Source organism: Camelus bactrianus, chromosome 11, assembly GCF_048773025.1.
Source record: "Camelus bactrianus isolate YW-2024 breed Bactrian camel chromosome 11, ASM4877302v1, whole genome shotgun sequence".
In the NCBI taxonomy this organism is placed as follows: Eukaryota; Metazoa; Chordata; class Mammalia; order Artiodactyla; family Camelidae; genus Camelus; species Camelus bactrianus.
In genome coordinates this window covers 13,027,200-13,051,249 of record NC_133549.1, presented here as the reverse complement: position 1 = coordinate 13,051,249, position 24,050 = coordinate 13,027,200, and the positions used below count along the sequence as shown (strand labels likewise).

At 41.0% G+C, this 24,050-nt stretch overlaps 1 protein-coding gene across 6 annotated transcripts in view; it reads left to right on the top strand.

The window, feature by feature from the left end:
• The window catches only part of LYST (lysosomal trafficking regulator), a 205,077-nt gene that overhangs the window by 137,519 nt on the left and 43,508 nt on the right, over positions 1-24,050 (top strand). For 5 of the 6 annotated variants that reach the window (XM_074373251.1, XM_074373253.1, XM_074373250.1 and 2 more), the window contains 13 exons: positions 455-624; positions 2,032-2,262; positions 4,087-4,253; positions 4,926-5,075; positions 8,875-9,036; positions 9,685-9,876; positions 11,829-12,010; positions 13,952-14,158; positions 20,067-20,243; positions 20,798-20,874; positions 21,010-21,198; positions 23,038-23,183; positions 23,273-23,369. In XM_074373251.1, the coding sequence (XP_074229352.1) occupies positions 455-624; positions 2,032-2,262; positions 4,087-4,253; positions 4,926-5,075; positions 8,875-9,036; positions 9,685-9,876; positions 11,829-12,010; positions 13,952-14,158; positions 20,067-20,243; positions 20,798-20,874; positions 21,010-21,198; positions 23,038-23,183; positions 23,273-23,369 (2,147 nt within the window). The remainder of the gene's footprint in view (positions 1-454; positions 625-2,031; positions 2,263-4,086; positions 4,254-4,925; positions 5,076-8,874; positions 9,037-9,684; positions 9,877-11,828; positions 12,011-13,951; positions 14,159-20,066; positions 20,244-20,797; positions 20,875-21,009; positions 21,199-23,037; positions 23,184-23,272; positions 23,370-24,050) is intronic. The other variant, XM_074373254.1, reaches the window with a different exon arrangement.

Here is a 24,050-nt window from a genome sequence, read left to right as displayed (position 1 = left end):
TGCTGAGGAAGGGTGGAAATGTAGGCCGATGCCCAGGATAAACAGTCGGCCAGAAGTCTGAAAACCAGACATCTAGGATATATGTATGTTTTCAGAGAAAGCATAATACAGTGTTGACTGATTTTTCTTGCTTCAGAATCAAAGTTAGGCACAGATACTCTACTGTACTCGACCAAGACTGCCAGTCTACTAGGTGTCCATGCTTAGCTAAAAAGCTGGTTTCCCCTCACAGGTGTGCCAAGAGCTCCAGGACCGTCGTCGTCAGCATTCCGGCATAGTCAGGGACAAGGTTTATTTCTGTTTTGCTGTGGAGGTGGCATCTCCTTTCAGCTTTCTATGTTCTGAATGAAATTAAACAGTAATTTCCAACTACACGTGTAATACAGTGTCTAATTTGTTTATGTCATACAGAATTTTCATACGTTATCTAAATTGTCTTAATTTTTTTCCTTAGCTACTGCATGCATATTTTAATAGAGCATCTAAGGAACAAAAAGATAAATTTCTGAAGAATCGTGGCTTTTCCTTGCTAGCAAACCAGTTGTATCTTCATCGGGGAACTCAGGAATTGTTAGAATGCTTCATCGAAATGTTCTTTGGCCGACGCATCGGCCTTGATGAAGAGTAAGTGGGTCCTTCCATCCATCATAATTTGGGATCCGTTGTCTTAAATGTAAAATTTATTAAACTGACTTCTAACAAAATTATTTGGTCACTTTAAAAAAATCTGCTAAAAGTCATTTTCTAGGTGAATCAATGTATTATTTTCCATTTTATATTCTTTCTAATATAACTTCTTCCTTTGCATTTCATTCACTAGCTAGGAACTAGAAAGAAAGAAGTGAAAGAAGGTGATGGTTAAGATTTGGCATATGGGGAGAAAGGGGGTGGGAAGGGGTAAATTGGGAGTTTGGGATTTGCAGATATGAACTACTGTATATAAAATAGATAAACAACAAGGTCCTACTGGACAGCACAGGGAACTATACTCAATACCTTGTAGAAACCTATACTGAAAAAGAATATGGAAGTGTATGTATGTATATGTATGACTGAAACATGATGCTGTGCACCAGGAATTGACACAACATTGTAAACTGACTATACTTCAATTAAAAAAAATTTAATTTAATTAAAAAAAAAAAAGATCTGGCATATAGTGCTAACCTGAAGGTTAACTGAAAAGAAAGGTGGCCCCTGTATGCTCAGCAGCAGATTCCATGAGTGGCCCCTAGGGAAGCTCCTCACTCCGGTTAGAGCCTCAGGTTGCGGGAGAAGAGCCCGTGCCTCCCCTGGGATTCTGGCGCACTGGTGACTGAGCTTTGACCCTGGTGTAATGCTGAGGGATTAGCCAATGCGTACAGAAAATGAAGAATAGTTTTCTCCCAAGCCAAAAGTTAGGCAGAAAAGTTAAATGATTATTTCTGTCTATGATGGAGGGGAATGTGTGTCTTTTTATTATTATTAAGTGTCTCCTGCTTATTTGTAAGTGGGCAGCTCCGACCGTGATCAGTTGACTTGTTACCTGCAGCAGTGACACTTTTCATCCATGTACAGCTGTTGCCTCTTTCAAAGCAGCTCTGCATTATCTCATGTGATTCTCACAACAGCCTCGAGAAGAAGGTAGAGCACTTATCAGCACACATAGTGACAGATGAGGGAAATGAGGTATCAAACACTTGAATGATTTGTTTTTCTCTGCACCTGTAATGTAGACCCCTGAAGCAGGAGTTCTTTGGGTACCTAAGGGGTTCGTGGACAAATTAAAGTGAGTCAATTAAAACCACGAAATTATATGCATGTTTCATTTGAATGTTGGCGTATTCACCTTGGGACAGTTTTAGCAACATCTTTAATCTTATTATTGGAAGGGTCTGTGAGCTAAAAAAAGGTTAAGGATCCTTGCTACCCTAACTTATGTTTCATAGCTTCAAAATCAGGTCAGCCAAACGGCCCATATTGCAATCAGTTTTCTTTATTTCATGGTTAATTGTTCGTAATGTGGTTTTCACTGTGTGTTATTTATTATAGGTTTGATCTGGAAGATGTGAAAAACATAGATCTTTTTCAGAAGTGGTCCGTCATCCCTGTGCTGGGGCTGATAGAGACCTCCTTGTATGACAACGTGCTCTTGCATAACGCTCTCCTGCTGCTTCTGCAAATCCTGAATTCTTGCTCCAAGGTGGCGGACATGCTGCTGGATAATGGGCTCCTCTACGTGTTGTGTAACACGGTGGCGGCCCTGAACGGATTAGAGAAGAAGTAAGTTTTTCGTCATTATTGAAAACTGCTTCTGATGAAAACTTTGGAAAGGGGAAAACTTGAGCAGGTTACATGAAAGCGTCTGACATGTCAGAAAACTCAGAGAATTTCTTTTCTCCAAAACTGATAGAATTAAATTAAATTGAATGAGGGGGGCCTGTTTTCTACTGTTTTCAATAAGGTTTTTTAAAAAGGTGTTTATATGACGTACTTTTAGGTATTTAGGACCTAAAGACAAGCTGAAATGTATTTACCAGGCTCCCACTGTAGTCTTACAAAAATGACCCCCTCCATCAGGAGCAGGAGACTGAGGGTGAGAGAGACCCAGCGGCTTGCTGGTGATCACGCAGCAGGCAGAGACCTGGAGACCGAGTCTGCCTCGCCACAGAGGCCTGTGCTCTGAAGTCACGGTGCTGCCCACGTTCAGCACACGTGTCCTGTTGCCATAAATTAATTTCTAATGACCAAAGTACATCAGCAAAGACTGCCCTCCAAATTGATTAACAGCTTTATAAAATATGTTAGTAGATTAATATTTTTATTTGAATTTTTGTGCCTTTAGTGTCTGCATTTATGATGTACAGCATAGCATTCTTACTGGCATATTGTTAAGACACAAATCTCCAGAAGCATCATCTTACTGCTCATTAAAGCATTAGATGTTTAATACATTTCTGCAGAGAAGACGGATCATAACCTTGGTAATTCTCTGGGCCAAGGAGGCTCTCTGGGTACGAGAGAGGACTCCTTGTGCTTATCTCAGTTTAATTTTTATTGGACACCTGTTTTATTTAGGATCCGGGTGCTAGGCATATGAGAAATACAAAGAAGTGCCAAGTGTTGTGCTTCCTCCAGACGTTTAGCCTTGATGACAGCGCAGGGCGTGATGCTGGCAGAGCTTAGGAGGAGTGCTGCAGGCTGCTCCTGAGAGCAGTTTCTTGCTGTGCTGTTTTGAATAAATTGTACTTACTCAGTGCCCCTGTGTGCTGCTCTGCTAATTGGCTCAAAGCAGTTACCATTTCTAACTCTAACCTGATTTTTTTTTAATTAAGTTATAGTCAGGTTACAATGTTGTGTCAAATTCCAGTGTAGAGCACGATTTTTCAGTTATACATGAACACACATATATTCATTGCCACATCTTTTTCACTGTGAGCTACCACAAGATCTTGTATATATTTCCCTGTGCTGTACAGTATGATCTTTTTATCTGTTCTGCATGTGACTGTCAGTATCTACGAATTTCAAATTCCCAACTCTTGCTTGATTTTGGTAAAGTAAATGGAGAGGCTTAATGTCACAACTGAAGTAGATTTTATAAATAAGGTTAAAAATTGAGGGACAGAAGTAACTAATTCATATTTATTAGGTATTTATAAGTGATTAATATATGTTCAAATCTATTATCTCACTTAATCCTTAAAATAACTATAATTTGTGTAAGTGAGACTCAGAGAGGTTGATTGAGTCAAAGTCACCATCCCTGAGAAGCCTTCTCAGAACATCCCCGTTGGTGTCCCCAGAATCTTCCCGTTCAGCATGGCGCGGATGCCTGTACACTCCCTCAGCGTCTTGTGTTCACCTCTTGTTACACTTACGCCGTTTACCATTCACAGTCACCTGGTCACCTGTCGAGCCCTCTCCAAGCCCGGCTGTGACAGGAGTCAAGTGTGTCGTCTCCTGTCTGCTCCTGGCGTGTGGGTCAGGGACCCGCCATTGAGTACGCAGGATGCACACCGAGGGAACGCGCCGGGGAGCCAGTGCTGGTGGGCAGGAGTTTAGACCAGTTCTTTTCGCCTTACGTTATGTGTCCTTTTTCTGTAGCGTTCCTTCGAATGAACACAGACTGCTGGCTTGTGACATACAGCAGCTCCTCATAGCGGTTACAATCCACGCTTGCAGTTCCTCGGGCTCACAGTATTTCAGAGTTATTGAAGACCTCATTGTACTGCTTGGATATCTTCAAAATAGCAAAAACAAGAGGACACAAAGTAAGATTTAATTTTGATGGATTTGGCGGCTGGGGCGGGGGGAGTTGTGTAACAGCCAAAAATGTTATTATTAGAACTTAATCCTCTTTCACCGGCTTCCGTGTAGAGAGTGGGTTAGAGAAACTGTTTTACTAAAAGTTCATCCTGTCCTTTGTTTACCAGCTTTGAAAAGAAGCCTTAAGTGGCAAAAATAAGAAAGTGATTCCTTGATGTAATTAGTAGCTGGCAACACATTATTCAAGGAAGCTGCTGATTTTTCTTACAAGTAGAATCAAAAGACATATGCTGAATAATAATACCCTTTAGTTTTCTTTAATGGCAAATATTAAAGTGAATATGGGGCAGAAAAATGTGAGGATTTCTGGTTAAACTTTTGCCTCATATGTTAAAAATCCTGTTCTTTGAAACAATTACATAGAATGAAATCAATTTGTGAGCTAGTTTTTTCCATTGAATTTTTTGTAGTGATCATTTGGAAATTTGCTTTAGAATTGTTTTTAAGAACAGTTAAATGTTTTTACCATCAAGGACCCACATTGATCAAATTTTTTAAAATTTATGTCTAGTAATAAACTATTGACAGTTTAGATATTGCATAAATATAAAAATCAATTCAGTAAAAAAATTAACAACCACATAGCTTGAAAACATTCTAGTGTCTTCTGTTCCTAGATATGGCTGTCGCACTGCAGTTTAGAGTTCTCCAGGCGGCTATGGAGTTTATAAAGACCACCGCAAACCATGACCCTGACAGCCTTACAGACTCGTGCCAGTCGCCTTCTCCCCACCATGCAGTGTTGCAGAAGCGAAGGAGCATTGCTGGTGAGCACGAAATCACATTTTAATCATCATAAATTGAAGGTAGCTCAACTCTCTTGTGTTCTGATGCCATTCACATGTTTAAAACATTTCTTTGTTTAAAAAGTCAAACTATAAAATTTGAGATTTTCCTCCCGGAGGAGACTGTCCTGCTGCTCTCTTTTCAGTGCTCTTCTCAGTCAGCTCTCTGCCGAGCACCTGCCCTGTGCCAAGCATACGGTAAGTGCTGAGGGTACAATGATGAAAATAAAGACGCGGATTCTGCCCTTGCAGAGACCATGAAATAGCAGAGCAATGTGGAGGGCAGGAACAGAGACCATAACGGGGCAACCTGACCTACACCTGGAGTTAGGAAGGCCTCTGCGGAAGTGAGATTTCAGCATAGGCACGAGGGAGGAGGTGGGAGGTAGCCAGAGTCAGAGGAAGAGTGTTTCAGGCCGGATGAACAGCTCGTGTGCGGGCCCAGAGGCAGGAGAATGCTACACTTGCTCAGAGAATGGGAAGAAAGCCATTTAGCCAGAGCGCAGGGCTCCGTGAGACAGGGAGGCCGGCTGAGGCTGCACAGGATGGCACGGACCGGTTCACATGCGGTCAGAGAGGCCGCGTTAGGGAGTGTGGGTTTTATCCCTATGGGAAGGTGCCAAAGGTCTTTAAGTAGGCAGTGTGACATACCCAGGTTTTCATTTTACACAGAGCGCTGTGGTTTGTGCATAGAGAGTGGATTGGAGGAGGGTGGGAAGGGTAGTGGGAGGTGCAGGGAGGAGGCTGCTGCAATAGTGAAGGCAGAGGTGACAGTGGCTCGGGTCAGGTTAGAATGCACGTGACATTAGGGCTTGCTGTAAATTAGGACTTATCATCAAGTAATAATCACTAATATTGTTAGACTTACTTATTTTTTCCACAAAATCCACTCTGACCCTTATACACACAATCCAGGAATAGAGCATAAATCCTGCCCCCCAGATACACATTGGCTGTATACACACATGTACATGTAAATATGGTGGATATATGTGTACGCACACACACACACACACACACATCTCCAAACAGAATACTTGGTAAATTGAAGTTTAATCACCCTTGCAGTCTTAAGGCCTTTTGAATCGAGATCTTTCCTCTACCTGTGTTGAACTGCTTCACTGTGTTTTGTGCTGTTCCAAATTTGAAAGCCATGTGAAACACTCATCTGGAGAGAAAAGCTGTTAAATATACGTGGTCTCACAGGAATATGTTTAGATTATGCGAAAGAAAAGCTTATGTAAGTAAAGCTTCTGAAACATCCACATAACCCACTGCCCTGTACCTTCTTCCTTAATTTCTTGCCTGGACACACTCCCTCCTCGTGAGTGCCCCTCCTGGTGGGCCTCCCATGCCAGGTGGAGTTCCGCCTTTCCCCAGGCCTGGCGGCCATGCTCAGCTCCCTGCCTGCCAGAAGGCCGCTTCTGGAACACCTCTCCTTTGCAGGATTTCTTGGATGTGGAAAAGAAGTGGAAAGCAGCCTTCAGCCCTCTCTCTGAACCTCCTCCCTCTGCTTCCTGACTCCTCGCCCCTCACCCTGGGGCTCATGCTTTTACTCTGTCTCAGGAAATGCAGTCACTCTAGGCCATAGGAGGCTTATAGACTCCTACAAGTTTTGAAGTTGATAAAAGACTTTGTAGGTCACCCAGTGCAGCTTCCCATTCCTCAGACGTACTGGGGCCTAGAACTAGACTCTGCTGCCGCCCACCCCCTTGCAGCAGCTCGCCATGTCTCCAGGACCCTCCGTCTCAGGTCTCCTGAGAATTCTTCCTGCCTTGAGTACTGCCTTATTTAAATTCTGTCTTCGTGACTCTGGTTTATAAAACGGAGTGACTTCGTGACTCTGTTTCATGTGTGTTATGCTGTTGCTTGGTAATTCCTCCCATGTTGTTTTACACATGTATTCAGGGAGGACTGTGTTTTAATAGCTCGCTGTTAGTCAAAAGTTATTGTTGAAAGTGCATTGGCTTTGTGCACTTGGTGCAGAAGTCCCCAGCGCTGAAGCTCCCTGCTTCTGAGCAGCGTGGTTACAAAACTCATCGGCCCACTTGTTCATGATGCTGCAGTGACTAAGCGGAGTCTGTTTCTCCATCATTTAGATGGTGAACTGTTCCTTCAAAGATTCAAAACTGGCTGTTCTCATTAGTGATAAATGTTTTTTGAAGGAGGGGGGATGTTTTTTCCTGAATAGAATCACTTAGTTTTTATTGAAAACTGCTGAGACAGATGGCGTCTCCAAGCCCACAGCCCCCTGAACCCCGCACACCAGGTCCTCTGACCGTAGGCTGTGAGCCCGGGACATCGGTGGCATGGGGCCAGGGTTTCTCCAGCAGCACTTCCGTCATATCTAGATGTAAGTTCTCACGCTCTTAGAGGCGTGAGCTGCTGTGTTACCACCAGCTCAGTCTTCTCTCAGCCTGACTCCTGGGCACCGTTCTGCTCAGAGCTCCGATGGAGCCTCCTACCCGGCGAACAAAGCACCGGTTCCTGCGGGTCCGTGTCTGCCTTGATGTGGGCGTGTATGAGAGAGAGGACGCTGCCTAGGTAGTGTCATTCCCAGCCTTCTGTCTGTAGACTGCTTGCTGTTTCCAATCAGTGTGCTGTGGACACTTTTCCATGTAATATATTTTTATAGTGAATGCATAACAATCTGTTATGTTGATTTGCCATTAACCCCCCCCCCCGTTATCAATAACAAAGGGGTTTGTTTGTTTGGTTTGTTATTATTACATTGCTATAATGTAAGTTCTTATATACGTATTTTTTCCACTTATCTGCCTATCAATATGAAAACCTTTACATATCACCTTAGTACGCAAAGGAAGAAGTAAGCGTTAGGGTATTATTTAAAGTACTACACGTATGTTTAAACTGTCATAAATAATCATACATGTGCGTGTGCATGTGTATACAAATATTGTGTTATTGACATAATTCACATGCAAATGAATTTCCTTTATATTTCAACCATTAATAGCAATACCAACTGTTAGCTTTTAATTCTTTGTATGAGACAGGCAGTGCTTCACATCCATTATCTTATTTAATCCGCAGAAAAAACCTCTTTATCCATTCATCCAGCTATCAAACATTTATTGAACATCAGCCGTGTACCAGTCATTACCTTATCTGCTCTCATGAACTTGTGTTTTACTGGAGGAAATGGTCAATAAGCCTGTAAGCAAGTGTATTTCCTGTAGCATCAGATAGTGACAAATCCCCACCTGTGAGGTGGTCTGCATTTTACCTTATAATCCATATCTCACGTGTAAGGAAACTGAGGCTGAAAAAGCGCTGTCCTTCAGGCCACGCCAGCTCAGTGCAGCTCCCAGCTGGCTGCTGGGACGCCCTCCCGCTCTTCCCGGTGCCTGTGCTGGAGGAGGCCTAACATCTCCTGGTCTGGCCTATTGCTGTGTCTCTGAATTGTGACTATCAGCTGCTTACCCAGCATGAAAGCCATCAGAGATGCAGACATTACAAGAATCTGCTTAAACTAAGGACATAGTCTGATAATATTTTTCTTGAATGTGTCCCAGATACAAAGTTTTTTCTTCCCACTTAGTTCGTTTTTGTCTCCAAGGTGACTCTACCCACCAAAATGTATTAACTGATAAAAAATACAGATTACCTGAAATACTGGGCAATCTGAAATGCTGTTAAAATGTGTGTATGTATCTTGCAGGGTGAGTCATTACAACCTATCATAATTTAGTCATATGTTAAGTAATATTTATAGAGGCTATTTATGGAAATTGATATATGGTTTCATAATTTTAAAAAGGTTCAATTCCAATGAAGGGCTCCATTATTCCTCACGTACCCAGACGTCATTTTGGTTCCTATGGTCAACTTCCGATGCCCTTCTCCTTCAGTCCGTTACACCAAGACTCAGTCCCCTCCATCTCTCCCGGATCCACGACCTGTGTGGTGCCTCCCGGCGCAGGTGCAGTCATGGTGCCGGAGCAGCACCCCTACCTCCCCACCGGAGGACACGGTTCTCAGGGAATGCCTCTGTGAGACTGAATTCGCAGGGTGCCTATGTAACAAATCATTTTAATAATAAATTACTGGAATGATGCTTTCCTTTCTGACCTCTTCACTTTCATTTGACTGATTTCTACTCTGTCACTTATACACTTTTTCAAAACTACTCTACAAAATTCAACAATGTCAATTACCCAGAAGGAGTAATGTTCTTACTAAAACATGATGTGCCTTAAAATCTGTTGATTATTCTGGAATACAAGGAAGTGAAACAGTATTTGAAAATATTTTGTCAGAACATTTGGAACTACATACACGTACCCTTCTAAATCTTTGAGTTTTTCAGAAGATTAAAGTTTTGCCAAATGATATCCATCCCACGAAGCTGTGTCACAAGCTTCAACATTCGTGCTTAGGGCTTGGAAATCAGAGGTACTGTTGCACTTCTTCAGCGAGGGAGAAACATCACTTTCTCTCAATCACTCTCTTTCCTTTGTATGAATCACCTCTTCTTTTCATGGTCTGATAATCAAAAAGTTATAGCAAAAATAGTTTCCTTCATCCTTCTTAAGTCTGGCATTTGACATTTTAATTCATATTCTCGAAGGTCCTCGAAAATTTCCCCTTGCGCAGACTGACTCTCTTCTGATGAAAATGCGCTCGGTAGCAAGTGATGAACTTCATATGATGATGCAACGGAGGATGAGCCAGGAGAACCCGGTCCAGGCAACCGAGACGGAGCTTGCCCAGAGGCTGCAGAGGCTCGCCATTTTAGCAGTTAACAGGATAATTTACCAAGGTAGGACTAGAGAATAAATATGTCCTTGCTCAGGTATTGCATTAAAAGAGAAATAATTTAAGAAACAGCTGACTAGGCTTCAAATTTTTAAATAGCATTATATTTTTATTCTTAGCATACACACTATTACAGGAATTTTTTATTTGGGACTAACAGCCATGAATAAAATTCTGCTTTTTAATATGTTAAATGCTAGATTGAGCATTGAGTTTGAAACAGTACAGCACCTCTGGTATATCTTTTAAGCTTTTATTGAGGTAATTGTAGATTCACATGCAATTATTAGGAAGTATTACAGAGAGATTCCATGTACCCTGTATCCAGTTTCCCCCAATGGATCGTGCAGAACTATAGTCCAATATCACCACAGGGATATTGACACTGATACTGTTGAGAAAAAGAGCATTCCATCGCCACAGGGATCCTTATGTTACCTCTTACAGCCACACCCACTTCCCGCGATCGCCATTTCTATATTTTCATCATGTCAAGAATGTTAATAAGTGGAATCATACAGTACGTGGCCTTTTAGGACTGGCCTTTTTCACTCAGCACAATTCTCTGCAGAGTCATGCCCGTTCTTGTGTGTGTCAATATTTTGTTCCTTTCTGGCTTTGGTGACTAGTCTTCCATGGTGTGGAGATACCACAGTTTAGCCATTTGCCTGTCGAAAGATGATCTGGGTGTTTTCCAGTTATGGGCTATTACAAATAAAGCTAGTGCTATAAAAATTCATATGGAAATTTTTGTGTGAACATAGGTCTTTGCTCTTCTGGGATAAATGTCCAGAAGTGCAGTTTCTGAATTGTATCGTAGTTGTGTGTTTTGTTCTTGTTAAGAAACTGCCAAACTTTTCCAGAGTGGCAGTGTAATTTTACATTCTTGCTGGCAATGTATGAGTGACCCAGTTTTCTTCACATCTTCACCAATATTTGGAATCCTCACTATTTTAAATTTTAGCCATTCTGACAGTGGAGGGATAGACCATTGTGCTTTTAATTTGTGTTTCTGTAGTAGCTAGTGATTTATATATTTATGTGTAAAATTTAGTATCTACAACAACCACTAAAAAGCTGTACAAAGAAATACACTCAAGAGGGGGAGGGTAGAGCTCAGTGGTAGAGTGCATGCCCAGCATGCGTGAGGTCCTGGGTTCCATCCCCATTCCCTCCGTTAAAAAAATAAATAAACCTAATTACTTGTCATCCCCCCACCAAAAAAGAAATATACTCAAAAGTGCTACAAATAAGTCAAAATTCTAAAAAATGTTCAAATGACCCTAAGAAGGGCAGGAAAAAGTAAAAGATACATGAAAGTTGATCACTAAAAAATATAATATGTCCAAGGTTTTTTGTTTTTTCTTTTAACTTTTCTAATTTATATTTGGGGCAAACAGGCTAAACTATGAAATTGAACCATTTTTGTTTTGTCTTTTTGGGGGGGATAGTTAAGCTTGTTTATTTATTCATTCATCTGTCGGAGGTGCTGGGGATTGAACCCAGGACCTCGTGCATGCTAAGCACACGCTCTACCTCTGAGCTATATCCTCCCCTGAAGTTGAACCATTTGTATCACATACACAGCATTTAATGGGCTAGCGTGTGCAGTGAAACAGGTCTGCACGTCCATCAAATGTAAATACCACAAGGTTTGTGTTTAATTTGTAGAAGAACCTCATGACTTTAACAGTTTTGCAGTTTAATTCATCGTCATTAGGAAAATCAATCTTTAATTTAGAATTGCATGTCTTACGTATGTTTAAATGTCTATGTTGCTTTAGGTGAATTCTGTTGCTCTAGTGTATTGTAGTTTCTACGTCTAGTGCACCTACCACACATTTACAGGGGGATAACCGAATTAGTAGTTACACAATATATTTTTTACCAGCACCACTACCATTTGTGACGGCTAGGTACTGGTGATTTGACTGGATTTTTTTTTTTAATTCAAAGAGTTTAATGCAGACATTACTGACATTTTGAGTACTCCAGAAAATGCTGCTCAAAGCCAGACCTCAGTTTCCGAGACTGAAATTTCTGAAGAAAATATTCATCATGAACAGCAGCCTTCTGCTGTCAACCCGTTTCAGAAAGAGATGTTCACCTATCTGGTAGAAGCATTCAAAACATCTACCGTAAGTAAACCAATCGCATGGAAGTGCTCATTCACACGGAAGGAGCAGAGGTTCTGTGTGCGTCACATGTTCTCAAAATCATTTTTCTACTCTTTCACCGAGTTTTCTGAAACTCAGACAACCTGAATTTTAATAATGAAGTAAAATATGTTGCTACCTTACCTTTTCCAAAAGGGCTCACTTCATGCAGTGAGTTTTTAAGGCTTTACCCAAAAGCCGTTTTCTAATATTGTAATTTAGTAACTCAGATCAGCATCAGAAAGGAGTAGGAATTCGATGGTTACTATGAGAGTTTAAACTAATAACCTGTTTTTTAAAGACTTTATTTAAAGCTACTTACTCTAGAATTATTATTGTTATTACAAATAATTACAAAGTTTAGATCTTGGCTTAAACATACCCAGCTTCTTCAGATTTTCACAGAGAGCACTGACAAGCGTCAGGCTCCGTTTTCCATCCACCCCCCTGGGTCTCCGTGGGCCACGCACAGCTGGCTGCAGGGACAGTTGGTCAGCAGGCTCCGTGGAGACCAGAGGCAGCTCTGCTTCCAGCAGAACTCATCGGTCACGACTGAGCCAGGCTCTGACCTAAGCTCGATGTTGTCTGTAGGTTCCACTTAGATCCAAATCACTCACGCAGGGTCCTTAGGACTAGGAGTGACTGGAGAGCCATTTCCGAAACTCAGAGTAAACTCTAAAGTGTACTGATTCCGGGTTTTAAACTAGATACAGGATATCTGATCAGGGTTGGGTTAATCTCAGTGGGGCCGCATTGGAAGCAGCTTGCTTGGTTATTTGTTGGGGGTGTTGATACTCAGTTTACATGCAGTTCTTAATTCGTGACAGTTATGCTCAATATTTTAGTCCTAATTCAGATCTTTATTATGGCTCCTTTCTCTTTTATATTGCAAAATCGATGTAGGCTTAGCTCGTATTATTTTTTGATGGATTTCTTTCTTTCTTCCTTTCTTTCTTCCTTCTTTCCTTCCTTCCTTCCTTCCTTCCTTCCTTTCTCTCTTTCTTTCTCTCTTTCTCTCTCTCTTTCTCTCTTTCTCTCTCTCTTTCTCTCTCTCTTTCTCTCTCTCTTTCTCTCTCTTTCTCTCTTTCTTTCTCTCTCTCTTTCTCTCTCTCTTTCTCTCTCTCTTTCTTTCTCTCTCTCTTTCTCTCTTTCTTTCTCTCTTTCTTTCTTTCTTTCTTTCTTTCTTTCTTTCTTTCTTTCTTTCTCTTTCTTTTCTTTCTTTCTTTTTTTTTAAGTTTCCAAGCCCTAAGTAATTTTGTTAAGTGACTTAGGACTTTAGCTTCTTTATCTATTCTTTTTTTTTCACTTGTGGCAAAATATAGGTAACATAAAATTTACTATTTTAACTGTTTTTAAGTGCATAAATCAGCAGTGTTAAGTATATTCACGGTGTTGTGCAACCACAACCAGTATCCATCTCCAGAACTTTTTCCAGTATCCCAAACCGACAGTCTGTACTCTTTCAACCCAAGTCCCCATCAGCCTCTCCCCCAGCGCCTGATAACCACTGTTGTACTTTCTGTCTCTATGAATTTGACTCTCTGGATACCTCTTATAAGTTACACAATATTTAACATTATTTATCCTTTTTGTGTGTGGCTTATTTCGTTGTTCATTTCAGTGCAATGTTTTCAAGTTCATCCGTTCTGAAGCAGAACTTAATTTCTTTTCAAGGCTCAACAATATTCTATTCTATGTATATACCACATTTTGTTTATCCATTCATCCAGCGGTGGATATTTGGATTGTTTCTACGTTTTGGCTATTTTGAACAATGCTGCTGTAAATAAACATCCAGTCTGTCTGCCTCTTTTAAACTCCCATTTGTGTAAAACATATTCCTTGATTTTTAGGACTGTGTTGAGGTTAGTTTATTAGTTACTTAAGACGTTTGATCCTAATTCATTCCTGTTTTGATTTAAGGGTTCAAGTAAAACCAGTGGTCCCAGACAGCAGTGGGCTAAACTCCTGGGCTCCTGCAAGGAGACCTTCCGAGTGCAGCTCGGGAGGCTGCTGGTGCATATCTTGTCGCCAGCTCACCCCTCACAAGAGAGAACACAAATTTTTGAAATAGTTCGTGAACCAAATCATCAGGAAATACTACGAGACTGTCTTAGTCCATCCCTGCAAGTAAGTGTCAGTGCTTCGTAAGTAAAAACTATTGGTCAGACATAAAGGTCACAGACATAAAGCTGTACAAAACAAGGACTGAAATTAAACTGCTTTTTCTTGCCAAATGCCTTACCAGACAAATACTTTCTGAATCTTTCTTTACCGAACTCAATCTGACCTCTCTGTTTATTTCCCATGCCTTTTCCCAGTAAGAAGTTCTGCATCTGAGTTGGTGTAAGATCCTTTGCAATTTGTTCCTAAATCTTGAAGTGTTTTCTTTAAGAGCTGTTGGGAGACTGTTTTAAGCAGTGTATTATCCACGAAACATCTATCCTGAGTAGCTTAAACAGCAGTACGTGTAACATATTTCAAAAATGTTTACAGTAAGTTAATACAGAAAAATATGTGTTGGTCATTGGGAATGATAAAACCAAAATACTTGAAGAATTACAGAATCTATAGATCCTGTCACTGAATGAGTGATAGGTGGCGGATTTAAATGATACAACCAGTTTAGACGGCTGTTTAGCAGTTTCTTATAAAATTAAACATACCCCTAACCTGTGACCCTGAAATTCCATTTTTGGGTATTTACCTAAGAGAAATTAAAACATATGGCCATGAAAAGATTAGTACAAGAATATCCATGGTGGCCTCTTTACTAACAGCCAAAAACCGGAAATGACCTGAATGTCTGTCAGTGGGACAATGTATAACTAAGTTGTGATGTATTTACACAGTGGACTATTACACAGCAATAAAAAGGAACAGACTACTGCTACACCTGCCAGTAAGGGTGAAGCTCAGAATCATGGTGTTGGCAAAAGGGACAGCCAAACACAAAGGGTACATTTTGTGTGATTCCAGTCACAGGAAGCCCGAGGACAGGCAGAGTGAAGATGTGGTCAGAGAATTCAGGACAGGAGCTGTCCCTGTGAGGAGTGGGGGCAGTGAGAAGGGGAGCTGACCAGAAAAGGGGGCACAGAGAGACTTCACGGGGTGATAAAAATGTGCTATGTCTTACTCTGGGTGGTGGTTACATGGGTGTATGCAGTTGTCAAAACCCATAGAAATGAACACTTTAACATCTGTGTGCTGTACTGAATGTAAATTACGCCCCTGAAAATAAAGTACTAAATGATGCAGAAGGAAGGACAGATGGCCCTGTTATATACCCGGGAAACTCAGGTGGATCATATTAGGAACCAAAAGGTGATAGTTTTAAAGTAGTACTTTATGGTGCTCTTTCCAGTATTAAGACTCTCTCCAGTGGGCTGAGGGCGTTGTCTTCCCTTTTCCAAGGCAGGAGCATGTCTCGCCCCATAGCTTCCTTCTGTGGACAGTTCAAAGAGGTGTTCTTTCGTTGCTTTATACTCAGCAAAGCTGCTGTCCTTCGAAACCCAACCCCGATGTCTGCAGCCGCTTGCCCTCCCTGCTACCCTCTCCGCCTGCCCATCTCCACCTGCTTTCTGCTGGAAGCGTCGGAACCAGGGGTGACTCTTGTCTCTGCAGTCCACGTCATCCCTAAGGCCAGTCATTTGTCCGGCGCCGTTGTCCCCTGCAGTCTGCCCACCTGTCCTCATTCAGACTTTCAGCCCTTGTGCCCGGATCACTGCACTGCCTCCTCTCCACCTCAGGACCACCAGATTACTGTGTCCGATTTTCTTAAGTGTATTCTGGCAGCATTCAAACTTACCTAAACCTTGGGAGCAATCAGAGAAGAGAACCGCACATGACTATTGCCCAGCTTTAATTTTTCTTTGTGGTGTTTTGAAACAAATGTCAAGGAGCAAATCATTCTACCTGTGAATACTTCAGTAGGTACCTCTGACTGACAGGACTTTTTTTAAATTTACGACAGTCAGTGATGGTAATATAATTCCTTGTGATCATCTAATCCCCACTGTCTAAATTTTCCCAGTTTTCTCATAATTGTTTTAATAGTTCTCTTGATTCTGGATCCAGACAAGGCCCATGCACTGCTGTGTGTGGTGTGTGCTACGTCTTCTTAACCCTGACATCCTCCCCAACCACTTTTTTTTTTAATGTCCTTTATTTGTTGGTGAAACTGGGCCCTTTGTTCTGTAGAACTTCCCACACTCTGGATCTGGCTGATTGCATTCCTGTGGCTCTAGTTCTAGAGGCTGGACTAGGTCCCAGTTCTCGATTTCATGATCGGCTGAGGGGTGCTTTGCACTTTCCGTGACATCATGGCAGGAGGCAGAGCACGTCTGGCTGCTTGCTTTTTGTGGCATCAGCCTGATTCAGCCACTATAGAGTCGCCCTGAGTCCCTCACCTGGTAGCTGGAGCAGCCAAGATGCACGTTTCCATTAGGAGATGCCAAGTAGTGATTTCTCCACATTTCTCGTTCCACCAGCGTCTGTCAGCTCCGATTCTCCCGCAGGGAAGGACGATCCCTTCTCGGCTATTCGGCTACCCCGCAGTGTGGTCTGCACAGGAAAGGCAAGGTCAATGCTGTGTCTGCTCCTCTGTTTATTTTTAGAATAATGAGTTAGTGCCCTGGCAGCCTCTAATTTTTGTATTTGTTTTTATTTTTGAAGTGTGGGCACAAACTCAGGTATTTTTTTATAAATGTTGTGAGTAGTTTCAAACCGTTGCAGTTGTTTTTCTGACAGATTCAGATTAACGCCTCTGTAGATTCAAGTTGTTACAGCCTTTTAACACGGCCTTTTAAATTTTTAGCAAGTCAATATGATTAACTTCTTCCTTTTCTGGAGCAGAAGAATGTCCCAGGCTCATCTTGGACATTTCCTTCCCCAGAGGGGCCCCAAACCTTGCCCCCAAGAAGCCCCTGTTCCCTTGTACAGAGGTGATAGCGTGTAGAGACCACAAATCCTGGGTTAGGCGTGTCCATTTCCGTGGGGCTGCCGCTTCTACTCGGCCTGTTTAGGGGACAAAGCAAGGGAATGTGTTTTTTAGAAAAATAAACAAACCATGAGTTCATACTGTTACTTTCACTTTTTCTTGGATTTTTATATTTCTTTTTATTCATGTTCATCTTAATTCCTGATGACATTAACATAATAATTACTTGCTTTATCTATCTATAAAACATTTTCAAAATAAGATGACAACATTATCACTTGTAACAAGCCTACTGAATGCAGTTTAAGATTTCTCTGTGGTTCTTTTGCCCTTAGGATGCCATTATGAGTGCACCATGAGAACACTCCATTGTAAGAGCACTTAAAATAGCTTTCTTTATTTGGTTAGGCCACCAACTGGCCATCAGCTGACTAGTTAGGTTCTTTTTTGGTTTTTTTTTTTTTTCAGTTATCTTTCTGTTTTTAGAGATTCCATTGGGTTTTTAATTTGGGTTTTTTAATATTGTTTTTAATTGTGTAAAATACCTGCCTGCTTCCAAAATCAAAATAATGAAACACAGATGTTCAAAGAAGTCCTATCTTTACCTCTGTACTCTCCCCTCAGTCTTTCCCTTTCTCTGTAGGTGACCATCTTTACTGGGCTTTTATTTCTTTTGGAGATACAAGCAAATCTGTGTACACACAGACACACACATACACACACACAGAGTGTATGTATTATCTCCTTCACTTCTTCACACGAATGAAGTGAATGCACGCACTCTTGCTCACTTTACTTTCTTCGGGAAACAGCACATCTGGCGATTGCTCTGCAGCGGTGCAGAGGGGTCTTCTCATGCCTTTCACAGCTGCCTGCGCGCTGTATCCCACTTGTAACCTGCCTGATTTTTAAAGCCCCGAGCTTTTCTTCTATAAGTTCAGTCTGAGGAATCCTCCAGCTGTAGCTCCTCCTCTTCTCAAAACAAGTCTTGTCCTCGTCTCTGGTGGCCTCTTCCCCAACGGCGTCCTGCTGACTGGCCGCTGTGTCACACTGTCCGCCCAGCACACAGCGCCTTCTGTCCTGCCCTTTGTCTGGGCCCCCATCGATCCACGTAGCCGCACACCAGCTCACACTGGAATGCCTTCAAAGCCTTCCTCCTTGTCTGTAGTCCACTCGGAACGCTTGCTTCTTAGAAACTTCATAGAAAATTTTACTTTTACACGTTGCAACATTTTACTCTTTTCTAAGGATATGTGTTTAATAGATTCAATTCAGTTTTTTGAGAGCTGAAAACAAGACTGTGTGTCTCTAATAACACCTTTTCTAGGCCTAGGAACTACAGTCAATAAATGATTGATCAGAGGATGTTAAAATGAGATATTAGAAACAACTTCAGTGTCTAAGAAGATCATGCATTTCTATGGATATTCAGAATAAATAAAAATGTTTCTGGTAGTTTTTTAAGACGATTTGAAAATGTCACTGAACGCTGAACTGAAGTATTTTTGGAGTTATATCAAGAACATCACCTCTGAGACACACACTGAAAATACTGCAGTCACTCACCACTACTCTTTGCTTGTCGCTCCTCGGGCCTCTGACCTGCAGAGCACCTGCCATTCTCATTTGCTCGGCGGCAGCTGTCCCCTGACTGATTCAAATGCTGCGTTAAAAGGACCTTTGCTATTTTCAGCATTGCATGTGTTCATCTTATACCTTGGGTAAAGACATGATGTGATTCAGCATGTTAATTTAAATGTCGCCCAAAATGTAATAGTGTCCAAACCCAGTTGTTGACTATTCACAGCTTAAAATATCCTAAAGCCAAGTGCAGTGACATTTGTATGGATGCAAATTTTTAAAAGGCAAAATAACGCATGTTTAACTTGTTGGCAAAGTTAATGTCTAAATAATATATAGTGTACACGTAACGTTCGGATGTAACGTCTGTGGCATGAAAGTGCTACTTAATAGTCATGAATGGGGGAGGGCAGAGCTCAGTGGTGGAGCACGTGCTTAGCATGCATGAGGTCCTGGGTGCAATCCCCAGTATCAACAAATACATACATACATACCTAATTACCCCCCCAAATTTTTTTAATAAAATTTAAAAAATTTTTTTAAATTATGAATCAAAGTTTGGTTTACATTTACACTGTGCAGGAAAACTGTCATTACCTTAAGTAACACTCTAATTCCATTTATAGGGTCTGTTCATGAAAGATTGGCTCAAATCAAACCTTCTCTGGACACGCACAAAATTGAGTGCTGACACCTTACTGGTTTAGAGTTTGTCACCGTTTGTGCTCCCTGGGGAGCAGGGGATGCTTACAAACTAATCCACACACAGATCCAAAGATGCGTTTTTGTTCTAGAATTGTCCCCAGTGCCTGTTGTGCCAAGAGAAAGAATAAATGTGCATGATTCTTTTGTTCTTTTACTTCTGGGTTTAAAGGAAGGTTTCCTTTCCAGGTCAGCGTTGCCCTGAGAAGAGCCGTGGAACTTACTCATTTTCTGTATTCCCTTAGTGAGTCCTCTCCAGAATTCTTCCCCAGAAAGCTGTGTGCTTGCTTTCTTCCTTCTTTCCTTCCCCCTTTTCCTCCCTCCCTCTCTCTCTCCTTTCTTCCTTCCTTCTTTCCTTTCTTTCTTTTCCTCTGTTTTCCTTTTTTTTTTACCTTTTACAATGAAAGTTTTCAAACATACTAAGGAGAATAGAATAGTGAATACCGTATGAACGCCATATAACCATCACCAGGATCTCAGTTGTTAGTACTTTTATCTCATTGGCATCACTTCTTTTTTTCTGAAGTATTTTAAAGTAAATATAGAAATCATGCCTTTTTCAAAAGACGTTTTCTTGCATAACCATAACAGTATTATTGTGCCTAACAACACTAGCCCGCACCTTAATGTCATCATATGCCCAGTGCATAACCGTGTGACATCTTCAGTTTTCCCCAAAATGTCTTTTTTAGCTGATTGATTTAAACCAGATCCAACCAAATAAATCTAGCACTGTAATTTTATTTACGGTTAAGTGATTTGAATGTAAGAAACAAAAATTCTTTATGACTAAAAAACTGTTACTTTTCTTTAAAGCATGGAGCCAAGTTAGTTTTGTATTTGTCAGAGTTGATACATAATCACCGGGAGGAACTGAATGACGAAGAGCAGGACACAGCGGAGCTGCTCATGAGCGCGTTAAAATCGTGTGGGCACAAGTGCACCCCTCCCAGCGCAACGACCAAGTCAGACCTTCTTAAAGTGATCAAAGAGGTGGGTCGGTGGAACCATAAGAGATTTTCCTAGGAGAGCCCACTGAACGTAACTAAAGAATGATTGGAAGATCTTTGTTATTACAGAGTACCATTGATGATCAATTCAAAACGATAGGTTTTTTCCTTTATGTTGCCTTTTTACTGTGAGAGAGCAAAGAGGTGCATTTTAAGGCACGTTTTATTCTCTCTGGTCATCCTTGTCCATTATCAGCGAAGGGAAAATTTTAATGGTGACAGGCAAATTCAGTTATCAACTTTAAGTCATGGGTTCTTTAATGAAAAAGCAAAATAAGGAAGCAAACAGCTGTGCAGACCCGTCAGGCCTGGCAGCCCCGGTCAGCTATTCCACCCTGACTTCCGCGGCCCAAACTGGAAACAGAGGGGAGTTATAACATTATTCAAGTGGCTAGTGTATTTTAATATTCTGGACTCCTGGGGACAGTCCTTTTTCCTTTGTTAACGTGGTTTTAAAGTTAGCTTGTTGGGCTCTGTGCCAGTGTTAAGTGATAAGTAATAAGTTTTCTATAGTCTATTATTATCTAAATCTTTTAGGAACAGAAGAAATACGAAACTGAAGAAGGTGCGAATAAAGCCAACTGGCAGAAGACAGTCAATAATAATCAGCAAAGGTAGGATTTTACGTGTTCTGAAAGCTGTGTCTTTAGGAACCCATTAGACTTCACATATACCTCAGCTGTGAAGTGCCATGTTTTGATACACAGTTAATGTTCCACGTATGCTCAGCCCTTGGGCGTCTTGTTTAGTCTCTTCCAGCGTCTCGATTCAAAATCCAAGGATATATCCAAAATAGCTGCAGACATTACGCAGGCAGTGTCTCTCTCACAAGGAATTGAGAGGAAGAAGGTGATCCAGCACATCAGAGGCATGTACAAAGTGGACCTGAGCGCCAGCCGACACTGGCAGGAGCTCGTCCAGCAGCTGACGCATGACCGGTAGGCAGCGAGGGAGGGCAGCGAGGGCTGGAACCTTTTATCTGCCGATGTTACTTTCATCCCAGAATAAAGATTCATAACATTATCTCCTTAGTTTATTTCTTGTTTGCTCATTTGTGATTTCTTTTATCTTGAAGAATAATCCTATGGGAATATTTTTTTAAATTCTTGGGGGAGAAAAAGTTATGAGAGGGAGAGACATTAGCTCGTCCAGGGACTAAAATCTACATATCGGCTTTAAATGTAAAATAAGGTCTTTGCAAAAGAATAATCACTGAAACAGGATAGTTGGGAAATAGACCTTTTTCTAGTTAAGACTTTAATAATGTAGTTAAACAGATGCATCACAAATAATGAAAAGAGGGAAATTAAAGTATTATTCCCTTAATTTGGTTAAGGTAACCAATTAGTGTGACTTTGGGGCGCTAAAATGCACTATACATTGTACACGGAAGCAAATTCCAGATGAATGAATTAAACTCAAAAAGTCTACAAAGTAGAAGAAAACAGGATGTTTATCAACTCTGGTGGACAGATAATTTTCTAAGATCAAACGTAATAGAAGAAACTACAAAGAGGAAATGAATGGATTTGAACTGTGATTTTTTCCAGTGTATTTAACAAGTGTAACAACAAAACGTGAGAATTTTATCTTCAGCAAGTATTTCAAAGGGTCAGCATTTTTATTGTTTTAAAAATTCGTAAATATGTGAAAGTAAAATATTAAGATCCCAAAAATTTAAATGAGCGAAAGACATGAATATACTCTTTACATAAGACAAATAGAATTGATAAACAGGTGGGAAAATAGTGAATATTGCTAGAGGTTAATTTAGTTTTTTAAAACCTTTAGATACCATGTTTTACCTTTTGTGTTACCAAAAAGAAAAGAAAGAAAGAAAATTAGGTGCTAACCTCCACAGCAGGAAGAAAGGTGTCTCAGCCCTTGGTCAGAGGTTTGGTGGCATTGTACACTTTGACATTTTACGTCAGGAACCCTACAAACATTTTATTTCTAGTTCCAGTTACCCTATTTTTGTGATTCTATCCTAAGGAAAATACTCAAAATATGGAAAGGTAGTAAACATAAAGGTTTTCATCTCTGCATTATTTATGCTAGTGAGTGGATTAGGTACCACTTAAATATATAATAATAGTAATAGAGTTAAATGCATTATGATGCATCCACTCAGTGTAATGTTAGCCATTTAAAACTGTGACAATAAAGACTGTACTGTGTTCGGTGAAGGAAGGCAGGATATAGAAATGTCTATACATAATAATTATAACTGCAATTTCAAATGACAGAAAATAATCCCTACCGGTATTTTGATATGTTTATGGTAATTTTTTTCTCTTATCTATTTCTAAATATGTATTTAATAAGTTCTACTATTTCCTTTCATTTAAAATATTACTTTATTTTAAAATATAAGAAACGTGATTAACTGTAAAAATGAATTAATTTTATTTTTTACATCAGATAGTAGGCAAAATGGGAAATTCATTTTTTCTTAAGTTAACCATACTAAATCCGATAAATTGCTAAGCATGTGGTAATCATGCAATATCTTTTTTAAAATTTAATGGACAGCAGAAACTGGGAGCAGAGCCTGCCTCTAGGCAGGGAGCCCGGGACTCCAAAGCAGAAGGATGCTTATTCTTTACGCTGTCCCTTTGTCCAGTGTGTGTGCAGTTCCTAGTCTCATTGTATAAGTTGTCGGGGTGGGGGTTAATTAACTAGATCATTGATGTATTTATTCAGCTTCTAGAATGATTTTTTAAAGCTGCAAGTACTCCACATTGCCACTAAAAGCATTCTTTTCTTTCCGCTCGCAGAGCCATCTGGTATGACCCCGTCTACTATCCAACTTCATGGCAGTTGGATCCAACAGAAGGGCCGAATCGGGAGAGGAGGCGTTTACAGAGATGCTACTTAACCATTCCAAACAAGTACCTCCTCAAGGATAGGCAGAAATCCGAAGGTAATTGTGGCTTCTTGACTCCGCACGTAAATATGGCAGATAACGTTGCTCACTTCACAAAGATAAGAATGTCCTTTTTTCCTCAACAGATGTGGTCAAACCACCACTCTCTTACCTATTTGAAGACAAAACTCACTCTTCTTTCTCTTCTACTGTAAAAGACAAAGCTGCAAGTGAGTCTATCAGGTAAATCTGAATCCGTACGACGCCATCTCTTTCTCTGGGTGTCAGAGACTTTAAAAGTTTATTGTAGTGCTTATGTGCTGCTGATTTTGGAGCATGCCATGGGTTTAGGAAAGATCCTAAACACAGCTCAAGAGAGGACAAGGTTGAGTGGCCAGAATCCAGAAAGAACAAACATTTGAAGGGAAGGACTCACTGGACCTCAGTCCTCGTGCTCTAGGCCTTGTTTGCATACATGCATTTTTCAGTTGATGTTTCTAGCCGCTCTGTGAAATACACAGTACCGCTGGTGACATCCACAAGGGGCAACCTAGCTGGTGATTAAAGGTTCAAACTCTAGTCCCTCCTCTTCCGAGCTGTCTGCTCTCAGGCAAGTCACGTAGCCTCTCGGGCTGTTTCCTTGTCCGTTGCACGAGGAAGGTGGTAACGCCCAGTTTCGCGGAGTATTGCCTGGATCAGTATATGGTGACTAGTGGTAGTGTCTTTGTGGTGGTGGAGGTTGTTACCCTGCCCATTTTATAGATGAAAAACTGAGACTCAGAGAAGATAAGTGACTTGACTGAAGAAGAGAGGAACTTTTCTGACTCAGAAGCCCCTCTTTTTCCTGGAACGCTCAGCTTCCTTTCTCTGTTTGGATTATCCAAGGCATGAACCAATGAATGGAAAATATGAAATATTGAAAAC